This window comes from Capricornis sumatraensis, chromosome 7 (genome assembly GCF_032405125.1).
Source record: "Capricornis sumatraensis isolate serow.1 chromosome 7, serow.2, whole genome shotgun sequence".
In the NCBI taxonomy this organism is placed as follows: domain Eukaryota; kingdom Metazoa; phylum Chordata; class Mammalia; order Artiodactyla; family Bovidae; genus Capricornis; species Capricornis sumatraensis.
In genome coordinates, this window is record NC_091075.1 from 98,245,829 (window position 1) to 98,273,314 (window position 27,486).

The 27,486-nt window shown below is 41.9% G+C and overlaps 1 protein-coding gene across 1 annotated transcript; it reads left to right on the forward strand.

Annotated features, from left to right (window-relative positions):
* Positions 1 to 27,486, forward strand: BMP3 (bone morphogenetic protein 3). Its single transcript, XM_068974780.1, has 3 exons — positions 1 to 322; positions 18,457 to 19,370; positions 27,295 to 27,486. The coding sequence occupies exons 1-3, from the start codon at positions 1 to 3 to the stop codon at positions 27,484 to 27,486; spliced, it is 1,428 nt and encodes a 475-aa protein (XP_068830881.1).

Below are 27,486 nucleotides of genomic sequence, written 5' to 3' on the forward strand. Positions count from 1 at the left end.
ATGGCCGGGGCGCGCGGGCTGCTCCATCTGTGGCTGAGCTGCTTGTGTGTGAGCCTGGCGCAGGGACAGAGACTCAGGCAGCCCTTCCCGGAGCTCCGCGTGGCTGTGCCGGCCGACCGCGCGGCAGGTGGCGGCCCCGAATCCCCGCTGCAGCCCCTCGACCAGCTGTCGGAGCACATGCTGCGGCTCTACGACAGGTACAGCGGCGGCCGAGCCGAGGAGGCGCGGACGCCCGGGAACTCGGAGCGGGGCTCGCCGTCTTTGCGCCCCCAGCCGCTGCGCGAGGGCAACACGGTTCGCAGCTTTCGAGCCGGAGCCGCAGGTGAGTGCCGGGGCGCCCCCTTTCCGCGATCCCGTCCCAGGGGTCTCCCGGGACACCCTCACGGCTTCCTCGTCTGCCCCCCGCGTTACCTAGAGACGCTCCCTCGCCCTGCAGCTCACCCTCCCCGCAGCCCCTCGGTGCCGTCACATCCCGCATTCCACCCGTGACCTAAGAATCATCCCAATTCTAGAGTCCGAACTGAGAGGGAGAAGTGGGAGAGAAGGGCGCTGAGACCTGAACCGGGTCGGCTGGAAGAAGGAAGCGCAGGAAACCGGGAAAGGGGCTGCCCCCAACCCTGTCCAGCGGGGTCCTCTTGCCCTGGGTATCTGGAGCTCCCCTGGGGCAACCTATGCCGATGTTTCTTAAGTCGGTCAGCGGAAATTCCCTTGGACAGGGCTATAGCCGTGTTTACCTAGAGGCAGATGTTGTTTTATGCCAACCCCAGGGCACCAGAGAGAAAAATCACACTTGAATTAGACGCCTTCCCACTTAGCCCTTTAGACAGTCGCTTCTCCAGACCTTCCACCTTCTCTTAACTGGCGTGCTCTGTGTTTATATTTGACACTTTCTACTTGATAGTCCCTTGGTGGCAAACAACGCAGACTAAACCAGGTGCTCGGGTGTTTCGATTATTTAAAATCCATCTGGGCAACAGGGGACTGTACCACCCACCCTGGGAGGAGTTGGGACGGAGGGGAGCAGCCGGTGGATGTAAACACCTCTTGGATGAAAATTTGCTCATCCCATTTTCAACACACAGATCACTGTGGACTGAAATTCATGGCTTAACAAGGTTTCCCCTGGCCCCTGTGGTGAAGCGAATAACTTATGCTAACAGCCTGCCTCCCCTGTGCTAACAGCTCGAGGGAAAGTTTCCTGGACGCTAACTCGGTTTATATGCTTTGAGGATGCACCCGGCTTTTTTGTTCACTGCGTTCACGATGAAGGGAAATGTAACTGCAAAGCTTGTCCTCAGTGAACTGTTGAAAAATAGCCAAGAATCTTCAAGTTAGGAGGCCATGCCTCATGCTCTCAATTCTGTCAGAATCACTAGAAAGACATCTCCCAAAGCTTTGAAATAAATGTAGGACTCCTGGAAAAGAGGAACACCACGAAAGCATCCATCAAGGAAAGCCCTAGGCTGACAGTGTAAATACACTCTAGAGCACCTAGGCTTGATGACATTTACAATAAATGTGAATTATGCTTTCTAATACAGAAGTCTTTAGCTGGAGCCTGAGCTGAATCAGATTTCGCTTTCTTCTGAAAACCACGAGCATGGTCTATAAGGAGGTGGCCTCTGCTAAGGAAAGAGAAGCCTGCTCTTGGTCGCTCACAGTGTGTCAGCCACTTGAGAAGGCCGTCCTGACAGCTGACCACACCAGTGACTGGCCTGTTCAGTGCAACTCCAAGGGCAGAGCCCCATGAAAAAACAGTGTGGAAGAAACCAGAGAAGTTGGGCGGGCAAGGCAGGTGGCAATAGTGAAGATAATCTGATCATACTTACCTCTATATGCATTTCTTGGTAATATTCCTAGGGAGTCTCCAAGGCACCCAAGAGATGAATAGTATTTTTGGAATCACAAATTTTTAGTATGAATCACAAAGTTTGGAGATGACATGTGAGTTTGTTTCATTCACACCTATTCTATAGTGTTTTTGTATGTTTGTTTTAGACTGAGGGAACCATGAGTGAGAGATGGATAAGGATTTGAATATCTCAGGCCCCGTTTACTCTTTGGCTTCAGCTCACTCTATGCATTATAATTTCAGAGTGTCCCTTATCAGCCTCTCTGTAGTCTTAGACCATCAAATGATAAACTCTGATACGGAGGCCAGAAGTTCCCTTGAAATGATGAGTTGCAGCTGAAAGCATATATACAAGGCTATGCACCCTGATAAGAAAAGTAATTCCTTTAGCATCCTAGAGACTGTCTTAATGACTTATTTATCAAATGTAGACACTGGTTTTTGTGGAAGCTGAAGTGTCCTGTTACTACACGGGAAACTCCTGGAGAGGTGGCTCGTGTTGGACTCCTTCCAAGAGTGTTTAGTTACTAACACACTAAAAAGACCTTATTAAAAGCAGTTCTGGCTTTAATAAGGCAGAACTCCAGGAAGGTGCTAAGGCTTTCGTGTGTCTCTCTCCTTTATACGTATCAGCATTTCCCTAACACCCATCATCTTGTGACATGTGTTCTGATGTAGTTGAAAGATGCTGTCTGCTTTAATAAATTAGATATGTTTTCCAGTTCACAGTGTTGAGGTTTCACAAACATATGGGCTTCTCTGGACCAACGATGTCACAGATTTTAGTAGAAGGTCAGGTGTGTGCTGTTGTCTATGGAGTGGCTGCTGATTCGGCAGACTTTCCCGTGCTTATTCAGGCTGAGTTATAGCCTTAGAGCCCTCTTTGCTCCTTGGAACATACCTGATTAAAATTATTTATTGTTCTAAACCTAGAATATCTTTGGTTGAAATTTAGCTGCTGTGGTCTCCCTCTGATTACCTTCTACTTAAACCATTACTTGATGGTGGGTGGCATTCATCCTAAATACACTTTCTGCTAACCCCTTTCTCCTCCCTCAGTGCTATGCAGTTGGTGTGCCAAAACCGTAAGTTTGGAGCACTCATACGTCTTTTTGTGGTGTGTAAGTGTTTATATAAAGATAGGTTTTATCTTTCCCTTTGTAAAAGGTGATTTACAAAATTATTGATGACAGAGAAGTTCGGCTTTAGAAAAACACACCATCTCGAAGGAAGACAAGAGGGACATGAAATCAGCTTTTATTTTCATCTTAGTTTAAGTTGTCCTTGGCTTCTATGTAATGAAAGAAGAATATTTTGCATGAGGTTTTCTCCTGGCTTGATCCTTGAAGATACATACTTTGTGTTCATTAGTTTCTCATCATTTCCATAGTCACTTAATCTTATTTTTTTAATCATAAATTTAACCTCTTTAGGGAAAGCGATTAATGCACAGCTGTTCTTATTAGGAAACTATCATTATTTTAATTTATGACATATAACTACCAAAGATTGCATTTCAATGGATTTATGTCACCTTTAAAGAAAAATGACACAGACTTTATAGACAGAAAGAAAAGAAAGTTGAGAAAAGTCAGACCCCAAAGTGAATATTTTCCTTCAATGAGAAAGAAGAGAGTCTTTCCTACTGTAACCAAAAATCTTTAAAAATGAAGAATTACAATGTGACATGTTTCTGAAGTGCAAGGCTAAAATATAAGGCTTTAGAAAGGATGTAGTGAAGGGCTGAACAATCATTCTAATAGGAGCAGTTTTGTAAAATGCATGGGCTGGGGCAGGGGGGAAGCATCGTTTTTGGTGGGTTTGATGGCAAGGGGCTATTACAACATTATTAAAACAGAGTTACCTAGAAATTTCTGGCCCCTAGAAATTAAAGAATACTTAGATTATCTGATGTTTTTATTCAGAGGACAATAGTACATCTGGAGAGGGGGAACTGGATGTGCAGCTGCTTTGAATTACACTCTACTTTGAATACATGATAGCCCTTAATGAAGTTTTTACTGTAACAATCAAGACAGCTTTACAATCTCTGACATTTAAAAATCCATAACGCCATGAATTCTAGATTATCTATGCTAATGGAAAAGAAAAAGGCTGTTACATTAAAAATAATTTAAATTTATCTCTTTAGTATGGTTAGACACACTCAGAGAGACCAGGAGAACATGAGGGTCAATGAAAAAAGTCCCCTAAGTAGATAATTCACTCAGGGAATATTTGTACATTAAAACTATGTACATAATTGAGAATATATTAAAAGGGTTACAGACATTTTATCTAAGTGGTAGAAGTTTATAAGCATTTGATTGACCCAGTTCAGGTTTTCCAAAAAATTAGCTAGAGACGTGAATGTCAGAACTGATCTTAAATGTTTTGGAATTACACAATTTCATGTTTGAAAGAGGCTATAAAGAAAGCAAGTCCAACCCTTTATTTAAATGGAGAAGAAATGGACATCATGATATATTTGCCAGACAAGTTTTCAAACATACTGAGCTCATCTCAAAATTTCTAATCATCTTATCTGATTTTCTAGGAGAAGATTTTGTAAAAGAGGGTATTTAAAAGTTATTGAAAGATGTTATATAAAATTGCATTCCATGATCAAGTAAGTTTGAGAAAAGTTATCAGTTTACTTTGGGACCTTTCAGGGCCTTTAAAATGCTCATGTACTCTCTTAAGAGTGGATCACTTTCTCCTCATGAGAGCACTTTAGAGAACTGCGGTTCTGAGACATCTATCTGGGGAAACACTGGTTCAGATTCTTCCTAATTTCTCAAGAAAGAAGATACGCAAAATTCAAGTGAATATTATGACTGAACACTATCTAATTTCTCATTTGTTTACTCAGGATATTTACTTACACTGTTAGTTTTTGGACTTGAGTCCAGTTGGCATTGTACAGTTAGCCCTCCGTATCCCTGGGTACCAGGAATCCAACTACAGATTGAAAATATTCACAGGGAAAAACTTCAGAAATTTCCCAAAAGCAGAACTTGATTTTGCTGAATAATAAATACTCTAGAGATGATTTAAAGTATACAGGAGCATGTTGAAGATTATATGCAGATACAGTGCCATTTAATTTTAGGGACTTAAACCTCTGTGGATTTTGGTATCTGCAGGGGTCCTGCAACCAGTTCTCTGAGAATAACAAGGGCCAACTGGACTATCTTCCTGATTTCATGTTTTAAATTTCTCTGAATGTAATTTTAGAGCCTCTGTAATTAAATTTTATTTTGCCTGTTTTTATGAATTCTCCATTATTTTCTTCTATAGGATTAGTATTTATTATTTTATATCAATCTGGTGTTATTCTTTTAAAAGAAAGCCTTCTTTATTTGTTGAAAACCTCACTAGAGATCATACTCATCACTTTGTTAATGTTTTATCATCATCAATCCCTTGGTTATAGATACCTGTCAAAACCCTTATATAATCCCATTGTTTGTTGTATTTATTAGATATAATAAAACTCATACCTATCAAGAAGCCTAATGAAAATTATTGAGCAATTTTGTATATGCTATTCAGGATTTTTCTGCCCCAACATCAGAACTTTTCTCCTAAAATTTTGAATGTTTTCACATCCATTAAATTTGTATATCCTAGGCTTCCCAGATGGCGTGGCTGCTGCTGCTAAGTCACTTCAGTCATGTCCGACTCTGTGTGACCCCATAGATGACAGCCCACCAGGCTCCCCAGTCCCTGGGATTCTCCAGGCAAGAACACTGGAGTGGGTTGCCATTTCCTTCTCCAATGCATGAAAGTGAAAAGTGAAAGGGAAGTCGCTCAGTTGTGTCTGACTCTTTGCAACCCCATGGACTGCAGCCCACAAGACTCCTCAGTTCATGGAATTTTCCAGGCAAGAATACTGGAGTGGGTTGCCATTTCCTTCTCCAGGGGATCTTCCCAACCCAGGGATCGAACTGGGTATCCCACATTGTAGGCAGACGCTTTACCATCTGAGCTACCAGGGAAGCCACCTGCCAAACAGGAGACAGGAGAGCCTCAGTTTCAGTCCTTGGGTCTGGAAGATGCCCTGGAGAAAGGCATGGCAGCCCACTCCAGTATTCTTACCTGGAGAATCCCACCAGCACAGGCGCCTGTCAGGCTATAATCCATGGGGTCACACAAAATCTCAGACACGACTGAAGCGATTTAGCACAGCACAGCACAGTAATCAGTATCTTGATAACTTTATTTCAGTGGTATGATGGAAAGAAGTTTGGCTGCATAAATAGTTTCTACTTGAACTTTCCTATGCCAAGTTTCAATTCAGAGTGAATTTTTATGATTATGTTCCTAACCCATGAAAATAGTTTTTTAATGGACACAGTGACATAGTATTAATCAAGTGACACAAGTTTACCAAGGTACTATCCACTTTGGACCATAGTAAACCATGGCATTGTGACCGAAGAGCCTTCACCTATGGAATATTCTTATAAATCCATAAAGCCATCCAGTAATATGTTAGTAGTGGTTGTGTCCTAGAATATTGTTACCTAAAGCACTCTTGGTAACACACATTTTCAGAGATGATATTATTAAAGGCATAGAAGTCTCTTCATTTGTCTAAAACGTCCACATGTAAGTCATAAAGCCAATTGACCACGTGTTTTATTGAATCCTTCAGTGATCTGCCTTCCTTTACGATCTATTGTTTCTTGGCAGTAGAACCACAGTAATGCAATGCCTTGGTTTTGCTTGGGCATTATGAATGAAGTGTTTGGACTAACTGATCCTACTATATTTCCCTCAGTATGTTCTTACTTTCCTGAGGGAGTAAATATTAAATATGACTTTAAATATTATAGTGAGTAAATGTTTAATGTTCCCTTTATAAAATAATTGTATCCAATAGCTTTAGTAATGACAGAGTCTCTGCCCAGTCCTCTGATTTAAAGTTAAAACTACTGAGGCCCAACATGATCTTATTTGCTTTTTCGGCCAAGAAAATTTTAATTTAATTGCATGGAATTAATCTAAAGACTGGATGGAGTATAATTGCTGCACTTAGGTATGGGTTAAAATATATGGTTTTCAAGAAGAGATGAGGTTCCTAGAGAATCTAGGATTAAGAGCATTAAGAGATCTAAATGGTAATCTTGGCTGCATTGCTAATTAATAAGGTCATCTAGTATTTCCAGGCCTAATTTCGTCATCTATCAAATGGGTTAAGTCATACCTACGGTGCTAGTCTCACAGAAAGATGGTGAAATGTAGTTGAAAAATTGAATGCGAAAATGCATTTGGAAGTCCCATGTAAATGAGATAGTCTTAATACTTTGAGATACAGTCTTTCTCTCGCTCCCCACAAAACCTTAAACATATCTAACACAGTAATACCATGCAGCTGTTCGTGGCACAAAGGATATATCTGGATAGCAATGGAAGCATGAAGAGGTCATAGTCCTCTTGTAATACAATCTATGCCAAATTTCCATTCAAGAAATTACTGTTTCTGTCCTGACCTTGGTGGCTGCATGGAGCAGAGGTACACTTCTTTATAGTGATTTCTTGAACTTAGTTTTTCTCCAAGTATGATCCCTGAGTTAGCAGCATCAACATCACCCAGAGAACTTGTTAGAAATCCTCCAGCCCACCCAAACCATCTGAATCACACTCTGAGGGTGGGCACAGAAGCCTCGGTTTTCACAAGCCAGTAGGGTGATTCTGATGCCCGAGACACTGCTCTAAACTCAACATCCTTGGAGTTTTGACGATCTTATAACCGGTGTCTGAAATTCAGGATTGATTAACCTCTGAGTTCTGGTCTCATCTGGCCGTTTTAGTGGGTCTTTCCCTGGACAAATGGTTTGTTAATTTATATAAGGGTAAGTTTCTTTCACTTTGGATGGTATATTAATGTTTTTATGACAGGTTTACCCTGGGGAGGAGTTCAAAAGTAAATTAATAAAGACGTCTAAGCCTTCTTTCCCAGCTGCAGAGTTTGGGGCCTAATAGGTTTGCTAGAAAATGGGTGATGGGGCAGGGATCAAGTTTCTGGAGGGCAAATAGCATATTTCATTTCAAGCTTATATTTTGATGGCCTGGCATAGGTGGCCACACAGTAGGTGCTCGGGAAATAATTCAGTTGAGCTGAATTAGGTGTTCAGGGGACTAGGTAACAGAAGATATTAGAAAAGCTATCAGCCAGGCAACAGATGCTTTAAAAATAATTGAAAGAAATTTCAGTTTAAGAGTTTCCCCTAAGACATTTTACCATGAAGATGTGGAACAAAGCCATTCTACTTTACACACTGTTCTAGTAATGCTTTTCTCCTGATGAAATGAAACTCCATAGGATACTTATCACCCAGAAGGCTTTTTGCTTTGGGAGCTTAAATTTTTTTTCACTTTGTTGTGAAGTAGGAAACACTCAAGAATCTGCTAAGTTTGAACAGTGGCTCATTCATTGTTAAATATTTTAAAATATTTTTCAGGATATCAATGCTCCAGACCACGCAAAGTGCTAGGAGTTCAAAGATTTATCTGGACATGGGTCTACCCTCTGAGAGCTCACAGTCTAGGAATGCCCTTGGGTGGAGGCTGAGAGTAGATAAACTTGATTAGTGAACATTTTGCTGTTCTAGAAAAACATACATTATATCATCTTTGGCCGCGTTTTACTTTGGACATAGAGGGTGGTTGTTTTGAGATCCCATAAAACTCAGTCATTTGACTGGAAGTCTGCAAGAAAAACAACATTCTAACTGTGTTCTATTTAGAATCTCTCCATCTCTTGATGCCGGGAAACTGAAGGTGGCATAGAGGAAATGTAGCCTTGGCGCCATAATCAGCAGAGAGTATTCAGCCCGTGACTATGAGCATATACGGCCCTGTCCTAGGCACCCCGGCATTTCTAGCAGCTGTGCTTTGTTTGGAGAAAGGGATGGAAAAAAATGAGTTGTTCTTAGTTACATATTTTCTGTATGACTAAAATGTTTTCGCTGCTTCCTGGGGACTTAACTAATCATCAAGATTTCATTTAGTCTATTTGTTTTAAAATCAGACTTTACATAGAAAGCTTTCCGTTGTGCCTTCTATTTCCCTTTGAAAACGCTCTGTGTGGGCCAGCACGAAGGTGACCTCCCACTTCCCGCTCCCCAGGCACCGCCTTGACTCCTCCCTGAGAGGAACTGAACTGTCACAATAGTACGGCTGGTCCCAGGTCTGTTTCTTTGCAGAGTCCGGGGGTTCTTGAGGAGCAGGTGCTTTCTTTTCAGATGAAAACAAATAGATATTCTGCCTTTATCTGATAACCAGACCCCTCACCCCCCATTTTTTTAATAGAGGTAATAGAAGACCCGGATTCCTCTCCAAAATCAATGCTCACTGGCTGGCTGACTTTTATGGTCCTTCATTTTCATATTTCTACAATGAATGTGTATGCGTACATGCTAAGTCGCTTCAGTTATGTCCAACCCGCCAGGCTCCTCTGTCCATGGGATTTTCCAGGCAAGAATACTGAAGTGGGTTGCTATGCCCTCCTCCAGGAGATCTCTCGATCCAGGGATTGAACCCGAGTCTCCTGCATCTCCTACACTGCAGGCAGATTCTTTACTGCTGAGCCTCAGGGGAAGCCCTCTACAGTGAATACGTTGGACTAACTCTGTTTATTCATAGAAGTATTTACTGAGCACTACTTAAGAGTTGGACAGAGGAGCCTGATGGGCTGCAGTCCATAGGGTCGCAAAGAGTCGGACAGGACGAGCGACTAACACTATGCTTTAAGGAACTTAGGGTCTTAGGAAGGAATAACAATATGATGAAAATAGTGATAGGGACAGGGTCTAAATGAAAGAAGTGGGTTGTAAAAAGCTTGCCTCTGCTTTGCCTTAAAAATGGAATCTGGATCATTAAGGAGAACTAGGCTGGATGAAGGCATTTCAGGGAGAAGTGGCAAAGTCCTAACAGGTGTCCAAAAAAAAAGTATGGCTGGTTCTAAAACTCACCTGACTTCTAAGCCCCTTTCCAATTCACGGGTATGATGACTCTAGAAAATTCAGAATATTATAATGCCAGTGGCACATACTAAGCAGACCATAGGAGAAGTATGTTCAGCAAGGAAAAGCCAAGCTTATGCTGCTGCTGCTGCTGCTGCTAAGTCATTTCAGTCTTGTCTGACTCTGTGCGACCCCATAGACGGCGACCCCATCCATAGACGGCAGCCCACAAGGCTCCTCTGTCTCTGGGATTCTCCAGGCAAGAATACTGGAGTGGGTTGCCATTTCCTTCTCCAATACATGAAAGTGAAAAGTGAAAGAGAAGTCGCTCAGTCATGCCCGACTCTTAGCGACCCCATGGACTGCAGCCTACCAGGCTCCTCCGTCCGTGGGATTTTCCAGGCAAGAGTACTGGAGTGGGGTGCCATTGCCTTCTCCGCAAGCTTATGCTAGTGCTTAGCAAACAGTAAGAAAACAGCACCACCTATTGGTAGTTATATTTTGACATCTAAAAACAGGACCTTGGAAAGAGCTGAAATTAAAGCCTGTTGTAGTTCCTTGCAGGGGATCTGAGAGGTTATCTAGTTCACCTTTCACACCTTCCCTACTATAGAGAGATCCTTCAGTAAGTCTTGAATTATGGTCGTCTCTCTTTTGTCTGCCTGGCCCCATAGAAGCGTCTCACCATCAGGCTACACACTTAGACAGTCATTATTTACCTTGACCTGGATTCTGCCTCCATTTAGCTATCACCTTTAGACCTAATTCTCATCTTTGACACTGACAAGAAAAATCCTGATCTCTCTATGGCCCCTCGAGTATTTGTAAACAATTCTTAAGTCATTGGTTAACGTGGTTTGTTTGTTCGTTTGTTTTTTTCTTTCCTCCAGAGCAGGTATTCTGTAACTCAAATATGTAAGAAATAACTTTAAGAGCAACATCTAGATTACTTTCCTAGCTGCTTTCTTTTATTTTAATAAACTAGTTAAAGTTAGAGCACACAGAATAAGCATGCAATTGTAGATATGATTGAATTGTGTGGTACACAGTTAATGTTCTCTAGTACCTGAAGACTACAAAGTGCATCCTGAAAATACATAAACCATTGTTCTGTAACATGATAACACTTGCCATTGGTTTTAATAATATTATTATTATATTTTGCTCTTATTAATCAGAAAGTATGCCTCCATTTTCGGATTCATTGATTCCAAATAGGTGAATAGCAGAATATTTCAGAAGAATGGAAAAAGTGAACAGGAAAGCATTTTCCATTCACTGATATGCCAACATAGATATCTTTTTCACAGACAAATCTATGCTTTGCACGAAGAAGAGAGAGAACACTATTGAAAAACTCCTGCTCTTAAGTATAGGAAAAGATACTTTTTAGAACAGTTAAATTAATATAAAATCAAAAAAAAAAACATGAGAATAATGGAGCAGATATTATTAGCATATATTTCAACCTGCAGGAAAGTATTTGTTGACTTGTTTTGGGGAAGAGAACATTGACTTGTATGGAAATGAAATGCTTTCAATTCAGGGAAGACAAAAATAAAGTATGGGTTAAAGAAAGCAAGGAATAGTTTGTGAAATGGTGGAGATTTATTGTTTTAAAAAGGTGGGAAGGAGGGAAACCCAGGACAGGCAGAGGTAATGTATTCCTTCACCTGGGTGGGAATGGCAAAGGCTTTGAGTACCAGGGGTCATATAATGCTATTAGTTAAGAGCTAAATGTCAATTGGCCATTCCTTTTCTTTAAAAAAAATTTTTTTTTATTATTAAAAAAATTTTTTTTAATTATTTTTAAATTTTTTTTCTGGCTGTTCTGAGTCTTCGTTATGGCACACAGACTTTCTGTAATTGCACAGGAGGTCTCTAGCGGTATGAAGCTTTAGTTTCCCTGCAGCGTGTGGTAGTGCCCCTACCAGGGATCGAACCCACGTCTCCTGCATTGAAAGGCAGAGTGTTCTTTCTTTTTTTTTTTAAAGGAAGGCAAATTCTTAACCATTGGATCACCAGGGAAGTCCCTGTCTATTCCTTTTCTGAATTTAGGCAGCTGAGATATCTGTAAGTACTTTGAATAACTAGGTTAATTTGGGATTTTTTTTTATAAATCTCCATTTAAAACATTGGAAATATTGCTTATGCAAAGGCTTGCAGATATCCAGCACCACTGACAACTACAGTGTGCTCCTCTTATCGCCCCCCCCAACAATCCCTTTTACCCTCATTCTTTTCTTCTTTTTCACTGAAGTATAGTTGATTTCGGCTTCCCGGTGCCTTAGCTGGAGAAGGCAAAGGCAACCCACTCCAGTATTCTTGCCTGGAAAGTCCCATGGATGGAGGAGCCTGGTGGGCTGCAGTCCATGGGGTCTCGAAGAGTTGGAAACGACTGAGCGACTTCACTTTCACTTTTCACTTTCATGCATTGGAGAAGGAAATTGCAACCCACTCCAGTGTTCTTGCCTGGAGAATCCCAGGGATGGGAGCCTGGTGGGCTGCCATCTATGGGGTCGCACAGAGTAGGACATGACTGAAGCGATTTAGCAGCAGCAGCAGCATGCCTTAGTGGTAAAGAATCTGCCTGCCAACGCAGGAGAGACAGTTTGATCTCTGGGTTGGGGAGATCCCTGGAGAAGAAAATGGCAACCCACTCCAATGTTCTTGCCTGGAAATTCCCTTGGACAGAGGAACCTGCCAGGCTGCAGTCCATGGGGTCGCAAAGAATGGGACAAGACTGAGCGACTAAGCACAGAAATATGTCCTTAATAAAGGAAGGTGTGTTGCTTTCCAAGAAAATAATCTCTTGCCCAACTTGCATTTTGGTTTGCATGTTCATGTTTAGCAAATTCCTAATTCTTCCCTGCGTTTGGGGAAAAAAAAAAAATGCCTTTTTTCTTTCCTTTTGGACCACATGACCACAAAAATGGTGGTCATTCCACTGTCCAGGAGAAAGTTACTTTGAACCACAAATGTGAGCCATGTATGCAATTTAAAAATTTTAGTAGCCTCATTAAAAACGTGAGAAGCAAAGGGTGAGATTAGTTTCAATAATATGTTATATTTTAAATGTTCTGCACCCACACCAGCAAGCAATACTCAAACACCAACAGGGTGTCTGAGAATTCAACCGAATTCTGACACTATCTACCTAAAGAGAGCATCCACATTCCGTAGAGACAGGGAATAGTCCTACAAGACTGTACTCCACCTCAGATGCCAGTCCCAAACCCAGATTGTTTCCTGTGCTTATGACCTACCTGTGCTTATGGCTACAGATTGGAGGTTCCCACAACCTCTTCCTTGGGTTTGATTAATTTGCTGGAGTGGTTCACATAACTCAGGAAATGCAGTTACTCATTACATTCCTACTTTAGGATACAACTCAGGAACAGCCAGGTAAAAGATGCTCAGGGCAAGGTAGGGGAAGGCTTGGGGATTCCTTGCTGGCACCAGGAGCATCACTTTCCCCAGTCTCCACATATTCACCAACCCCCAAGCTCTCCAAACCTTGTGTTTTAGATTTTTTTTTTTTTTAATTTGTATGGAGGCCTCATTATGTAGTCGTGGCTGATTAAATCATTGGCCATTGGTGACTAATTTAATTTCCAGCTCCTTTCCCCACCCAGACATCTGGGCTTAAGAGTGAGACTGCAAATGCCAAACCCCTAATCAGAGGGTTAAGTTCCCAGACAACCAGCCCCCATTCTTTGTGGGTGCTCAGTTGCTCAGTTGTATCCAACTCTTTGGGACCCCATGGACTGCAGCCCACCAAGCCTCTGTTCATGGCATTTCATACAAAGTGTGTTGCCATTTCCTTCTCCAGGGGATCTTCCCAATGCAGGAATCCCTGTCACCTGCACTGGCAGGCAGATTCTTTACCACTGAGTTACCTGGGAAGCCAAAATTATCTGGCCTCCAAAACCACTCCATTAGCATAGAAAGGACACTTTATGGCTCTCATCACTTAGACAATTCCAAAGGTTTTAGGAATTCTGGCCCTGAAAGAGAGATAAAGACCAAATATATATTTCTTGGTATAAATCACAATAATCACAATATTTAGTCCAGTGTTTTCAAATGATATGATTTCAACACATAATCAATATAAAATATTCATTTGATATTTTATACTCATTTTTGTGCTAAGGCTTCAAACTGTGTTTTATACTTACAGCACATCTGAATTCAAACTTAAGTGCCTACTTGGACATTGCTGTTCTAGTTAGCTAACATTCATTGAATTTTGTCCTATGTGCTGTGTACATTACCTGTATTCTTTCAATTAATTCCCAGAGCAACTCTGCTGATAGTATTGGGCTCACTTTATGGGTAAGTAAACTAAGACTTGAAGAGTTTAGATAATTTGCCTGAGAACAGCTATTGGGCATGGTGGTGCGGGTGGTGGATTAATCACTAAGTCGTGTCTGACTCTTATGACCCCATGAACTGTAACCCACCAGGCTCCTCTGTCCATGGGATTTTTCAAGCAAAAATACTGGAGTGGGTTGCCGTTTCCTTTTCCAAGAGATCTTCCCGATCCAGGGGTCAAACCATTGTCTCCTTCCTTGGCAGGCGGTTTCTTTACCTACTGAGCCACTGTGGTAGAGCTGAGCCTGGGCCATCGGGCTTTGACTTCAAAGGAAGGCAATCAATTAAAATTAAAGCCTTCAGAAGAGGTACATGGTAGATTATAAGACACTCATGAGATTTTATCAAAGGTTAGACCCAAGGTGGAGACTGGTTAACAGCAGGACGCAAAGTGTTTGTAAGAAGGAAATAGTTTGAAGCCAAATGTAGGGGAAAGAAGCAGGACTGGTTTCCCCAGTAAGATACCACCACCCACATCCCTCGAAGTTCATTTCCACACTCCATTGTGTTCCTTTGGCAGCCATCCGATTGCCACATACTTTTCCTTCCATTTTAATTTCCATTTGGGTAAAAGTATAGGCTCTGGTAACTGGTATGAATCAGAGCTAGAATCTGAACAAGGCTGATGCTGTGGCTTTCTAATAAAAGTCTATAAAATATTATCCTGGTGTCACTGAAGAAAGAAATGGCAACCCACTCCAGTATTCTTGCCTGGAAAATCCCATGGATGGAGGAGTCTCGTAGGCTACACTCCATGGGGTCCCAAAGAGTTGGACACAACTGAACAACTTCACTTTCAACTTTCAACTTTTTCATGGACTATACAAACCTTCACAAATGGCAGTTTCCCCCTTTTCCTTCACACAGTGTTAGAAAGGAGTGAAATATGTGTCCCAAATGAACTTCCCCTGTACTTGGGGACTCAGTGAACTCATTTTAAGTTTCCAATCTCGCTAAAATGTTTTGTTTTTACTGAAATATGTTTCTGATCAATAACATAATTTCAAAATTGCGTGTTTGTTTCCAGAACAAATCTATATATGAAACCAGTGTGTGGAAGAGGGTTCAAGCTCTGGTGCCCCATCCCAGGACTGGGGATTCTTGAGTGTAACGTCAGCCTTACTATTAGCTCGTGAGACAATCTCAAGAGCAGGAACCAGTTTCTGCCCCTGCTAATCAGTCACCCATTCTGTTACTCCTCATTTCTGCATCTGGGAAATTGGAAATACAGTTGCCTAGTTTCAATAATTTCATCAAGCTCTAGAGAAGGAATTCCCCTCTTAAATTCATGTGAAATCATAAGCTTTGTTTTTTTGTTGTATTAAAATTTATTTATGTATTTGGCTGCATCAGGTCTTAGTTGAGCTCGAAGGATCTTCATTGTATCACGTAGGATCTTGCCTTGCAGCGCTAGGGCTCCAGAGCACAGGCTGCTCAGAAGTTAACAGAGAGCAGGCTTAGTTGCTCCAGGGCATGTGGGATCTTAGTTCCCTGACAAGGGAATGAACCCACCTCCCCTGCATTGCAAGGTAGATTCTTAACCACTGGACCACCAGGGAAACCCCTAATCCCATAAACTACAGACAAGCTCCACAAACGCATTATCTTCACAACACTTTCAAATGCGTGACTCAGTTTTTTTCAGATACATTATCTGAAGATAGAGCTATATGGTCTTGCTTACCCACTCTCATCCTGCACCCTTAATTTTGTAAGGCAGGTAGAAAGTATAATCCCCAATTTATGGTTCATATCAGCACTTATAATAATAATAATAATTTATACTTAAGAAACACTTACTGGACCCTTTGTGATTTGATTTACACACATCTCACTTAATTCTGATTGAGTGCGTGCTAAGCTGATTCAGTCGCTTGTGACTCTTCTGCAACCCTATGGACTGTAGCCCACCAGACGTCTCTGTCCAAGGAATTCTCCAGGCAAGGATATTGGAGTGGGTTGCCATGCCCTCTTCCAGGGTATCTTCCCAACCCAGGGATTGAACCTACGTCTCTTATGACTCCTGCTTTGGCAAGCAAGTTCTTTACCACTCATGCCACCTAGGAAGCCCTTAATTCTGATGACAGGACTATTATTCCATTTAATGAATGAGAACACTAACTTTTCCAAGTTACATAGATAATAAGTGGCTGAGCCATAACTTGAATCAATGTGAATTTACTTCCACTGATGCTTGTAACCAGGAGGCTAGACACTGCTTCAGATAAGACACTGTTATGACACTGTACCAAATTTATAGGAATAGTTTTTGGTAGTCTCATTAAGAAAGGTCAGAGCTCTCAGCTCTCATACCACTAAGTTTATGATTTGCATTTCAGTAAAGAAAAGAGAATATTAGTAAATATCGCTGATCCTTGCTTTCATCTTTATCCAGTTTCTAAAATCACTCCTGTTATCTTTTGTTTAGCTGAAGTGGAAATTACATAATTTAAACATAGCTATTTTTAAGTAAACAGCTCAGGAACATTTGGTAGTTTCACAGTGTTAGGCAATCACCAAGTTTATCTAGTTCTAAAATATTTCTATTATCCCAAAGAAAGACCCCCTACCCATCAGGCACTTTCTCCACATTACTCCCTCCCCTCAGCCCCTGGCAAACACCAGTCTGCATTCTGTCTCATTGGATTTACCTTTTAGGGATATTTCATGTAAATTGAATCATACAACATGTCTGACTTCTCTCATTTAGCACAAGGTTAATATTTTCAAGGTTCATCAACACTGTATGATGTATCAACCCCTTATTCCTCTTCATGGCTGAATAATATTCCATTGTATGACTATATCACAGTTCAGTTCAGTTCAGTTTTTCAGTCGTGTCCGACTCTTTGCGACCCCATGGACTGCAGCACACCAGACCTGCCTGTCCATCACCAACTCCTGGAGTTTACTCAAATTCATGCCCATTGAGTCAGTGATGCCATCCAACCATCTCATCCTCCGTCATTCCCTTCTCCTCCTGCCTTCAATCTTTCCCAGCATCAGGGGCTTTTCAAATGGGTCAGCTCTTCACATCAGGTGGCTAAGGTATTGGAGTTTCAGCTTCAACATCAGTCCTTCCGATGAATATTCTGGACTGATTTCCTTTAGGATGGACTGGTTGGATTTCCTTGCAGATAATATCACATTTATTTATCCATTAATCCATTGATGGGCATTGATTGTTTTCTGCCTTTTGGCTATTGTGGAGAGTAGTGCTGTTATAAACATGAGTGTACATGTACTTATTTGAAAACCTGTTTTCAGTTCTTTGGGGTTTTTACCTGGAATATTGTGGGGTCATATACCATTTCTATGTTGAACTTTTTGAGAAATTGTCAAACTGTTTCCCACAACAGCTGAACCATTTTACATTCCAACCAGCAATGTGAAAGTGTTCCAATTTCTCCACATCCTAACACTTACTATTTTGTTGTTTATTATTATAAATGTCAAATGTGTGTCAAATGGTACCTCATGGAGGTTTTGATATACATTTTTCTGATGACTAATGATATTGAGCATCTTTTCCTGTGCTTGCTGGCTATTGGTATGTCTTCTTTGGAGAAATGTCTGTTTGAATCCTTTGGTCACTTTTTAAATTGGTTTGTTTGTCTATTTGTTGTTGAGGTATAAGAGTTATTTTTATATTCTGAATCCTGTGCTATGCTGTGCTTAGTCACTCAGTCACATCCAACTCTGCAGCCCCATGGACTGTAGCCTGCCAGGCCTCTCTGTCCATAAGGATTCTCCAGGCAAGAATACAGGAGTGAGTTGCATGCCCTCCTTCAGGGGATCTTCCCAACCCAGGGATCGAACCCAGGTCTCCTGCATACAGGCAGATTCTTTACCAGCTGACCTATCAGGAAAGCCCATCCTGGATCCTAGGATTTATTATATATTATATATGATTTGAAAATATTTTCTCCATTCTGCAGGTTGTACAAACTTTCTTGATAACATCTTTTGTTGCACATAATTTGAGATTTTGATGACTTTTATCCAGTCTATCTATTTTATCAATTTATCTATTTTTTCTCTTATTTTTTTACTTCCACTTTGAGTGTCATATGTAAGAACCGACTGTCAAATCCCAAACCATGAAGATTTTACTCCTATGTTTTTTTCTAAGAATTTTATTATTTTAGTGCTTATATTTAGGTCATTCATTCATTTTGAGTTAATCTTTGTATATGATGTGAAGTAGAGAGTCCTGTTTACTCCTGTTTACTTCCTTTTTTTTTTCCTTCCTAGGAATGCTTGAAAACAAGGAACTGCATATTTTTAACCTGACTTCTTTAACAAAGTCAGAAAATATTTTATCTGCCACACTGTATTTCTATATCAGAGAGCTGATAAATATAAGCCTAAGTTGTCCTGTGTCCCAGGAATGCTCACATCATAGCCAGAGGAAACACATTCAGATTGACCTCTCTGCGTGGATCCTCAAATCCAGTGGAAACCAAAGTCAACTCCTGGGTCATCTTTCGGTAGATGGAGGGAAACCTCATGGAGACTTTGTGTCCTGGCTGTCAAAAGACATCACCCAACTTTTGAGGAAAGCCAAGGAAAATGAGGAGTTTCTCATAGGATTTAACATTACTACCAAAGGACACCAGCTGCCAAAGAAGATGACACCCAGTCCTGAGCCTTATATCTTGGTGTATGCCAATGATGCCGCCATTTCTGAGCCGGAGAGTGTGGTGTCAAGCTTACAAGGACACCGGAATTTCCCCACTGGAGCTGTGCCCAAACTGGACAGCCACAGTAGGGCTGCCCTTTCTATGGAACGGAGGAGGAGGAAGCGCTCTACGGGGGTCCTTCTGCCTCTGCAGAACAATGAGCTTCCTGGGGCAGAATATCAGTACAAGGAGGATAGAGTATGGGAGGAGAGGAAGCCTTACAAGACTCTTCAGACTCAGCCCCCTGACAAGAGTAAGAGCAAAAAGAAACAGAGGAAGGGGCCTCAACAGAAGAGCCAGACGCTCCAGTTTGATGAACAGACCCTGAAGAAGGCAAGAAGAAAGCAATGGATTGAACCCCGGAATTGTGCCAGACGGTACCTTAGAGTGGACTTCGCAGATATTGGCTGGAGCGAATGGATTATCTCCCCCAAGTCCTTCGATGCCTATTACTGCTCCGGAGCGTGCCAGTTCCCCATGCCAAAGGTAGCCATTGTTTTTTGTCCTGTCCTTCCCGTTTCCATAGTCTGGAAAGACCCAAATTGAATGTGTGTTTTCATTTACAAAATCCATCTGGACCTTTATTTATTGCATTCTAAAGTGTAATAGGTAACATGGTTATGTTTGTTTTTTCTTTACTGGTTGTTAAAGTAATATGAAGTCAATATTGGTATGAAGGAGGATATGAGAAAACAGTGTATGCGTAAAACATGATTTTTGCACTGCTTCGAAACACGGTGCGTATTCAGCTACATGATCACATGTGAATTTATGCCTGTCCACAACAAGGAAGCCCCCAGTGGTAGGAGGCTGACCTTTGAGGGGGTATTTAGGGAATGAGTGAGTGTCATGAGAGCAAAAGGAAGGACTAATTGGAGTGATGCCCTGATACAGAGCATTTTTGATAGTCTCTTGTGAGATGAATTGTCGTCACGAGGGTTAGGATCAGGGTTGGGCTAGGAAAACTTGCCTCATGAAATCCACCAGATGCTTATTTCATTTACTTCCCTGATAAATATCAAAATTGCAGTCAGAATAGGGCACAATGACTCTGTTGACTTCTAAGACTCATTTTAACTATTTAGAGCTAATCCATGTCTCTTCTAAAATCGATAGGGACTGAACCTTTAGCTTATCAGTACTCAGTATCCTGACAAATATATTCTCAGAAGCCTCCCCAACCCCACCTCTGTCTTCCACAGCAAGTCCAAGTGACTGTACTCTGAATTTAGAATTAATAAAACATATTGGTGCCCCCCTGGCCTTCAGTTAAGCTTACTGCCACACTTCCATTCTTAGCGCATAACAATTTGAGTCTGTTGTACAGTGAAAAGTGATCCTGGCAATAGAATTCAGAGGATAAATAGGAGTGGCTTTTTTTGTTTTGCTTTGTTTTAGTTTTTTGCAAAACTTGACATGGGTCAACTTCTGTTATTGTATGTTAATGGAGAAAAACCCTTTGTCTCGAAAAGTGACCAACTTGTGCTTATAGGTCTTTAAAGGAGCATGTTCATGTTACAGGCCTATGGTCACTGGAATGCTAAGGGTAACACACACATAAAGCAGAAGGCCGACTAAGCAAGGCCAGATCAGCCTCAGGGCCAAGAACTTTATTGAAATCCCATTTTCCTGTTAGGATCTCTCAGAAGAACAAGCTTGCTACATTTTCTAGACCTTGTGGATTCCAGGTTTTGTCAACCCAAATACAAAGTAGGGATTGTAGACATTTATAATGATATAAACAGCCTTATCTTGTCTAAAGATTATCAAGGACATTTTATTGATCAATAGAAACTTGATCAAACTGGGATAGCATTTAAAACACACCAACAAAAATGCCAAGTATCACAGGCAGTAATGAATCTTTATTCTACAGTGTGGATTGCTTTGTGGCACTGAGAGGCAGAAATGGATTCAAAATATCTCTAAACCTGGGAGGACTGATTTTAAGTGGGTCTCTGAGTTTTGCAAATAATTCCTCTCTCTCTCCTAAACTGTGATTTTTTTTTTTTCTAGATTGCCTGAGGAAGTTTTCCTCTTTCCTCTTGATTCCAGATTTTAGGACCCAGAAAGCTATGATCACGTGGACATATTCAGTCAGTTAGCTGACCTGGGTTGGTCTCCATAATTGCCCCAATTTGCCTCTCCCATCTGTAATGGCTCTGCTTGTTTTTCCTGTTCAAAACCTTGCTGTTGTTTCCATAGATCCTCACCATAGTCCTCGGTGATCTAAAGAATAATAATTAAAAAATGCATGAGGGATAAGTTAAGAATAGAAGAGATAAATTTAAGGAAAGAAGTATGTTAGTGTAACAGGATGATTAAAGGGTACATGCTTGATCATAGCTGGATTTCTTAACCTTAAGGTACCTGCAAATTGCCTGGGGATCTTCTTAATCTGTAGATTTTGATCCAGTGGTTTCAAGGGCAAAGCCCAAGATTCGGTGTATCTAATAAGCCTCTAGATGTTACTGATGCTGTTGGTCTGCAAACCATCCTTTGAGTCATTGAATCCTTTTGGCTTAAAACTTGGCTCCACTTCTTACCTGCTGTGGTTTTGAGGTGGGGAAGTTCCTCTAAATTTCTATATGTTAGTGTTCTCATCTTTGAAACAGGTACTAGGGTAAATAAAAATATCACAGTATCTGCATTATAAAAACGATGGGGAAATGAGATCATCGAGCACCTTGTGCTGAGTAGGCACTCAGTGAATTTTTGCCATTATTAATGGCCATGGCTGAGACTGAGGAGAATAGAAAATCCAATGTAGGGAACTGGGGAAAAAAACACACACACACACAGACGTAGGGATCAAAAGAATAAAAATTGTGGGACTTCCCTGGTGATCCAGTGGTTAAGACTCTGTGCTTTCAATGCAGGGGGTGTGAGTTCAGTTCCTCCTTGAGGAACTAAGATCCCACACGCTGTGCAGCACGATCAAATAAATAACATGAGATAAAATATTAAAAAAGAATAATAGGTGTAAGACAAGGATAAGTTTTGTAAATGTTTCTTATCCCTTTTTAAATGTCACAAGGCTTTAAATAGGATTCTCCCTTCAGCCCAATAGTTCATAAGCTCTTTGGTGGGTAGAATCAAGAAAGCATCCATTATAGCAACTGAACACATGCTGTGCTTAATCACTCAGTCGTTATCTGACTCTTTATGTGACCCCATGGACTGTAGCCCACCAGGCTGCTCTGTCCATGGGATTCTCCAGGCAAAAATACTGGAGTTGCCATGCCCTCCTCCAGGGGATCTTCGCAACCCAGGGATCAAACCCAGGTCTCCCGCATTACAGGCAGATTCTTTACCATCTGAGCCAGCAGGGAAGCCCATGATAGTGTTTGTCAAACCTTGGAATGGCATCCAAACTACAGGGAGATGTCATGTAATAGGGATAAGGGTGGAGTCTTCTCTGCAAGCTGGAGATTTCCTTTTGCCAAGTTTCGAGTGGAAGTCTGGCTGTGACGTGGACATCTCAGTCTTTCATCACCTTGTGTGGACCTGCTTAACTTTTGAAGCTTTCTACTGATTCTCTGTAAGCCTTCCAGGCTTTGTGTCTCTCAAGTGGTACAGTCACCAAAATGATGGGAAGCTTGAAGCGGTATGAAGCTGTGACATCAGGGGTAATTAATCACTGTTGCTGTTATCAGCCCAGTGTCCAGCATGGTAACCAGAGTCAACTATTTAAACAAAAATATAGTTTTTGAACCACAGAGGAAAATAAAGCCTCTGACCAGATCACTACAAATCCATGTGGAATAAGTGAGGCGCCAAAGCCTTTCAGGCTGTACATATACATTCTGCCCCAGAGAAAAGTTCTCCCAGGCTAGACTCCTCGGCTGGCCCTCCTTCCTTCTGGCCTCCCTAGTGAAAGCCTGCTCTCTAGAGCCGGGCTCTTCATCTGCAAAAGTCGACAACCTGTCTGTAATTCAGAACAGCTGTGCTCTGCCTTTCCCAAATTCCAGGCTTTGCCCTTTCCCTGATTCCAATTAGATAGTTTCTGGGCTATCACACCCATGTGGGTTGGACTGGGAGAGCATGGAGCAAAGCCCCATGGCCTGAGTCAGGAATGAAGGCTCAGAGCTGATGACATTCTCTCCCCTGCTAATGCACTTGTAATCGAATTCAACTCGAGGACATCACCCGCAGCTTGGCAGGTGAGGACTGGAGCACGGCAGATTTCATTCACAGACGCGGCAGCTTGGAATTTTCTGATTTCTAGCCCTTACAGCCAATCTGTTCCCCCAGGGAGAGACCCCTGGCATTTTGCCATGAGATGAAAAATACCCATATAGCTGTAGCCAAGTCTTAGGCCTTGGCCTCCCCTCACCACCAAAGCAGAGATGGAAAACAGAGATTTCAAATGAAAATGATTGAGCCATTGTTGCTGACAAGAGGTCCAAGGGAACCAATCAAGGATTGGAGGAGTGAAGGTATTTTTGCATGACGTGGTACAAAGGTTGGGAACAGCAAAGACAAAGAATTATGGAGCAAAGAAGCTAAGCACTTTGAACCAAGCATCTTCTCTAAACAAGAAATTCACATGGAATGAGTTCAAAATGATGCAGCCTCAATTAATGTCCTGAGGTTCCCAATTTCAATCTCTGATCATGAAGATGAACTCTAAAAATCCTCAATCTTGATGTATTGAGTTATCTAAGCAAAAAAAGAAAAAAAAAAAAACCTAGATAGATACCGATGTCCTGTTTCACCCACATTAAAAAGTGAGACTGGGGAGGAAGAGGGCTTCCCAGGTGGCTCAGTGGTAAAGAATCTGCTTGCTAATGCAAGAGACAGAGGAGACATAGGTTCAATCCCTCCGGTCAGGAGGATCCCCTGGAGGAGGAAATGGCAACCCACTCCAGTATTTTTGCCTGGAAAATCACATGGACAGAGGAGCCTGCTGGACTACAGTCCAAGGGGTTGCAAAGAGTCGGACAGGACTGAGCAATTGAGTGTGCACCGGGAGAAAAACCACAGGTTTGCATTTGTTATCACTGGGTTTCTTAAGCTGCTATGAAGAGAGACCTGAGAAACGCAATCGGAACCCCAAAACGAATGACAATGATAGACTGGCAAATGTTCCCCACGAGCAAAGGACCACGTGGATCTTTTGTGTGTGGCTTAATTATTCCTGGTCATGGCAGCTGGACTTCACAGTGAGAAAGAAAGGGGACAACTCCCTAGAAAACGGAGAGGTTCCTGATAAAACACACAGCCGACAATCAAGGGCTTGCTGGATTCCAGTGAGCCCACCAGAAACTGCTCATTTGTGAGTTAGAGCTTTTAAAAAGGACAGGAATTTTCCTAGGGAACACCCATGAATATTTTCCATATCTGTGCTGGGTCATTAGCTCAGAACCTTTTATTTTTGTTGATGGGAATTATTTCCACAGAAATAGGTGCAACGGAGGGTATGTTATTATTTATAAGTATTTCATCTATTCGGCAAGTATTTATCCAGTGCCTAGAGAGCCTGCTCTGCTCCAAGCACCGAGGACAAGCAGTGCACAGCTGGATTTATGAATCAATTCCTTGTCTACTTAAATATATGAAAATTAAATTGTATAGGAGTCGGTAAAACATTAACAGTAACAAAATATTGTCAGAAAATCTATGGCTTTTGAAAAAATCCTTTGGGGTGTTATCATATGCTGTTTGGATGACTGAACTTAAAAATAAATCAATAGAGAAAAGTGGATGGGTGCAAAAGTTTTCTTAAGAAAACACCTGATTCTAATGAAATAGCAAACAGTGGCCATTAGTACAATGGCTATAGTACAATTGTAGTTTGTCAATTACATGCATAGTGTTGATGCCACAGGACACAGGAGATGCAGAATAGAACAACAGAGACTTCTTATCCTTAAGGGAAGAAAACACCTTTCTTTGCAAAGTTACTTAATTGTGGGTTAACTACTCTTCTGGGAAAAGAGTAGATAAAGGAGCTGGCCATCATCAATACTAACTTTAAGGTAATTTGTGCCTGTTAGCAATCATGTTGAAGTCTAATGCACAGATAATTTTTTTCACTAAAATTGAAAGATGAGACAAATCAGATTTGCCCTTTTCCTGCACCTCCCCCACCAAAATCTTATTTTTTAACAGTGTGCCAACTTTCTACTCATTTGCTTCTCCTTTGGCTTATGTGTACTCTTAACCTTTCAATATGTTTCAGTTTCCCATCCTGGGAGTTTTAGGTGTATAAAGTTAGAATACCAGTTCACTGGGGGCTGAGGTGCCTCTGAAACGTGGCTCAAAATCTTGACGTTAAAAAGCCAGCATTTTGGCTTAAATCCCACTCCTGAATTGACATGTGATCTCTGGCAAGTTACCAAAGACCTGTTTCTAAATTCTTTCTAATGGATTTCATCTGCTTAAAAGAGACATCAGGGAGAACTGATGTTGAAAAGTGTGGCATTGCTCAGGAAGAAGGTCTTACCACACTGGCAATACCTAAACATTCTGGGCTTGGAAAAGTGACCGTTCTTCAATGCTGAGATGAGCTGGATAGGGCTCTCTAGATAAAACGAAACGTCTCCCGTGTATGGTAACGGTCCCACTTGGCATTGCTTGGGAACAGATTTTACTCAGACTTCTTTGGTCAAACTTCTGACAGCCATAAAATAATCTCAGGCCCCCTGAATTCTTCCTAGAGGACACGCCCCAGGTTTAGAAGACAAAAATGCTGCAGCATTAATGTCTGTACCCATGGAGCAACAGTGACCCCCAGTGGCCAACAGTGTGGTCCTCTTAATCAGCATCCATTCATCAAGTGAAGTTGCTCAGTCGTTTAGCAACTCTATGGACTGCAGCCTCCCAGGCTCCTCCATCCATGGGATTTTCCAGGCAAGAGTACTGGAGTGGGTTGCATTGCCTTCTCCGTCCATTCATCCAGGTGGTAACTATTAAATAAATCAATGCCTCTTGACAGTGGGGACCTCCCAAGTGGTGCTAGTGGTAAAGAACCTGCATGCCAATGCAGGAGACATAAAGAGGGATGGGTTTGATCCCTGGGTGAGGAGGATCTTGCATGAAGAATCCTTTGGACAGAGGAGCCTGGCAAGCTATAGTCCATAGGGTCCCAAAGAGCTGGACAAGCCTGAACTGACTTAGCATGCACTTGACATGTTTGTGTTATTTTCAAAACAAAGTATAAATGTCACTATAGCCGTGGCAAAAATCTATATTAAGTTGGTGCTTGTTAAGTGTTCTTTGTGACTAGCTCAGGATCAAATTGTTCCTTTTGCAATACTGTTATCGAAAACACCCTTCATTCAGTCACCCAGTTGTGCCCAACTCTTTGCGACCCCATGGACGGCAGCATGCCAGGCTTCCCTGTCCATTACCAACTCCTAGAGCCTGCTCAAACTCATGTCCATTGAGTTGGTGATGCCATCCAACTATCTCATCCTCTGTCGTCCCTGCCTTCAATCTTCCCAGCATCAGAGTCTCTTCCAGTGGGTCAGTTCTTCACATCAGGTGGCCAAAGTACTGGAGCTTCAGCATCAGTCCTTCCAATGAATATTCAGGACTGATTTTCTTTAGGATTGACTGGTCTGAAAACACCCTGACCTGACTTGAAGTCACTCAGTCATGTCCGACTCTTTGCGACTCCATGGACTGTAGCCTACCAGGCTCCTCGGTCCATGGGATTTTCCAGGCAAGAGTACTGGAGTTGGTTGCCATTTCCTTCTCCAGGGGATCTTCCAGACCCAGGGATCGAACCCGGGTCTCCTGCATTGTAGGCAGACGCTTTACCGTCTGAGCCACCAAGGAAGCCCTGAAAACACCCTAGGGTGTACTAATTCCCTGTTTGAGGACTAAATCATTTTTAATTAAATGATTCCTGCTTAGAAAACCGGATTCAAGTTCTCACTCTCCATGTCTGTATGAGTTTAAATGTGTCATTTAAGCTTTTTGAGTCTATTTCTCTATCTATAAAATGTAAGAAATGGTGGTTATGTGGTAAGGATTAGAAATACTACACAGAACATGCCTAGCACCTGAAAAAAAGTGGAAGTGTTAGTCACTCAGTCGTGTCTGACTCTTTGCAACCCCATGAACTGTAGCCCACCAGGCTCCTCTGTCCATGGAATTCTCCAGGCAAGAATACTGGAGTGGTGTGCCATTCCCTTCTCCAGGGGATCTTCCCGACCTAGAGATCGAGCTCATCCTGCATCGCAGGCGAATTCTTTACCAATCAGTCTGAATAGGTACTTAGTCGATGACAACCATTTTGGTCATGGTGATATTCGAGATTGGGCTGAATGTGTGATGATGCCAGGGCTTTATTAATTTGTTGAACCAAATCCATCATATATATATATATTTTTTTTTTAGTGGGGGCTGGAGAGGGGAAAAGCCATTCTACGTAACCTGTGTTCTCCCTTTTCGTTCCTAGTCTTTGAAGCCATCCAATCATGCTACCATCCAGAGTATAGTGAGAGCCGTGGGGGTCGTTCCTGGAATTCCCGAGCCTTGCTGTGTGCCAGAAAAGATGTCCTCACTCAGCATCCTGTTCTTTGATGAAAATAAGAATGTGGTACTTAAAGTATATCCAAACATGACAGTAGAGTCTTGTGCTTGCAGATAA

Bases quoted from the DNA above. Each gene is read 5' to 3' on its own strand.
- BMP3 (XM_068974780.1), top strand. From the start codon at position 1: ATGGCCGGGGCGCGCGGGCTGCTCCATCTGTGGCTGAGCTGCTTGTGT. The intron at 323-18,456 runs GTGAGTGCCGGG...TTTCCTTCCTAG, and splicing joins CTTTCGAGCCGGAGCCGCAG to GAATGCTTGAAAACAAGGAA. The intron at 19,371-27,294 runs GTAGCCATTGTT...TTTCGTTCCTAG, and splicing joins GCCAGTTCCCCATGCCAAAG to TCTTTGAAGCCATCCAATCA.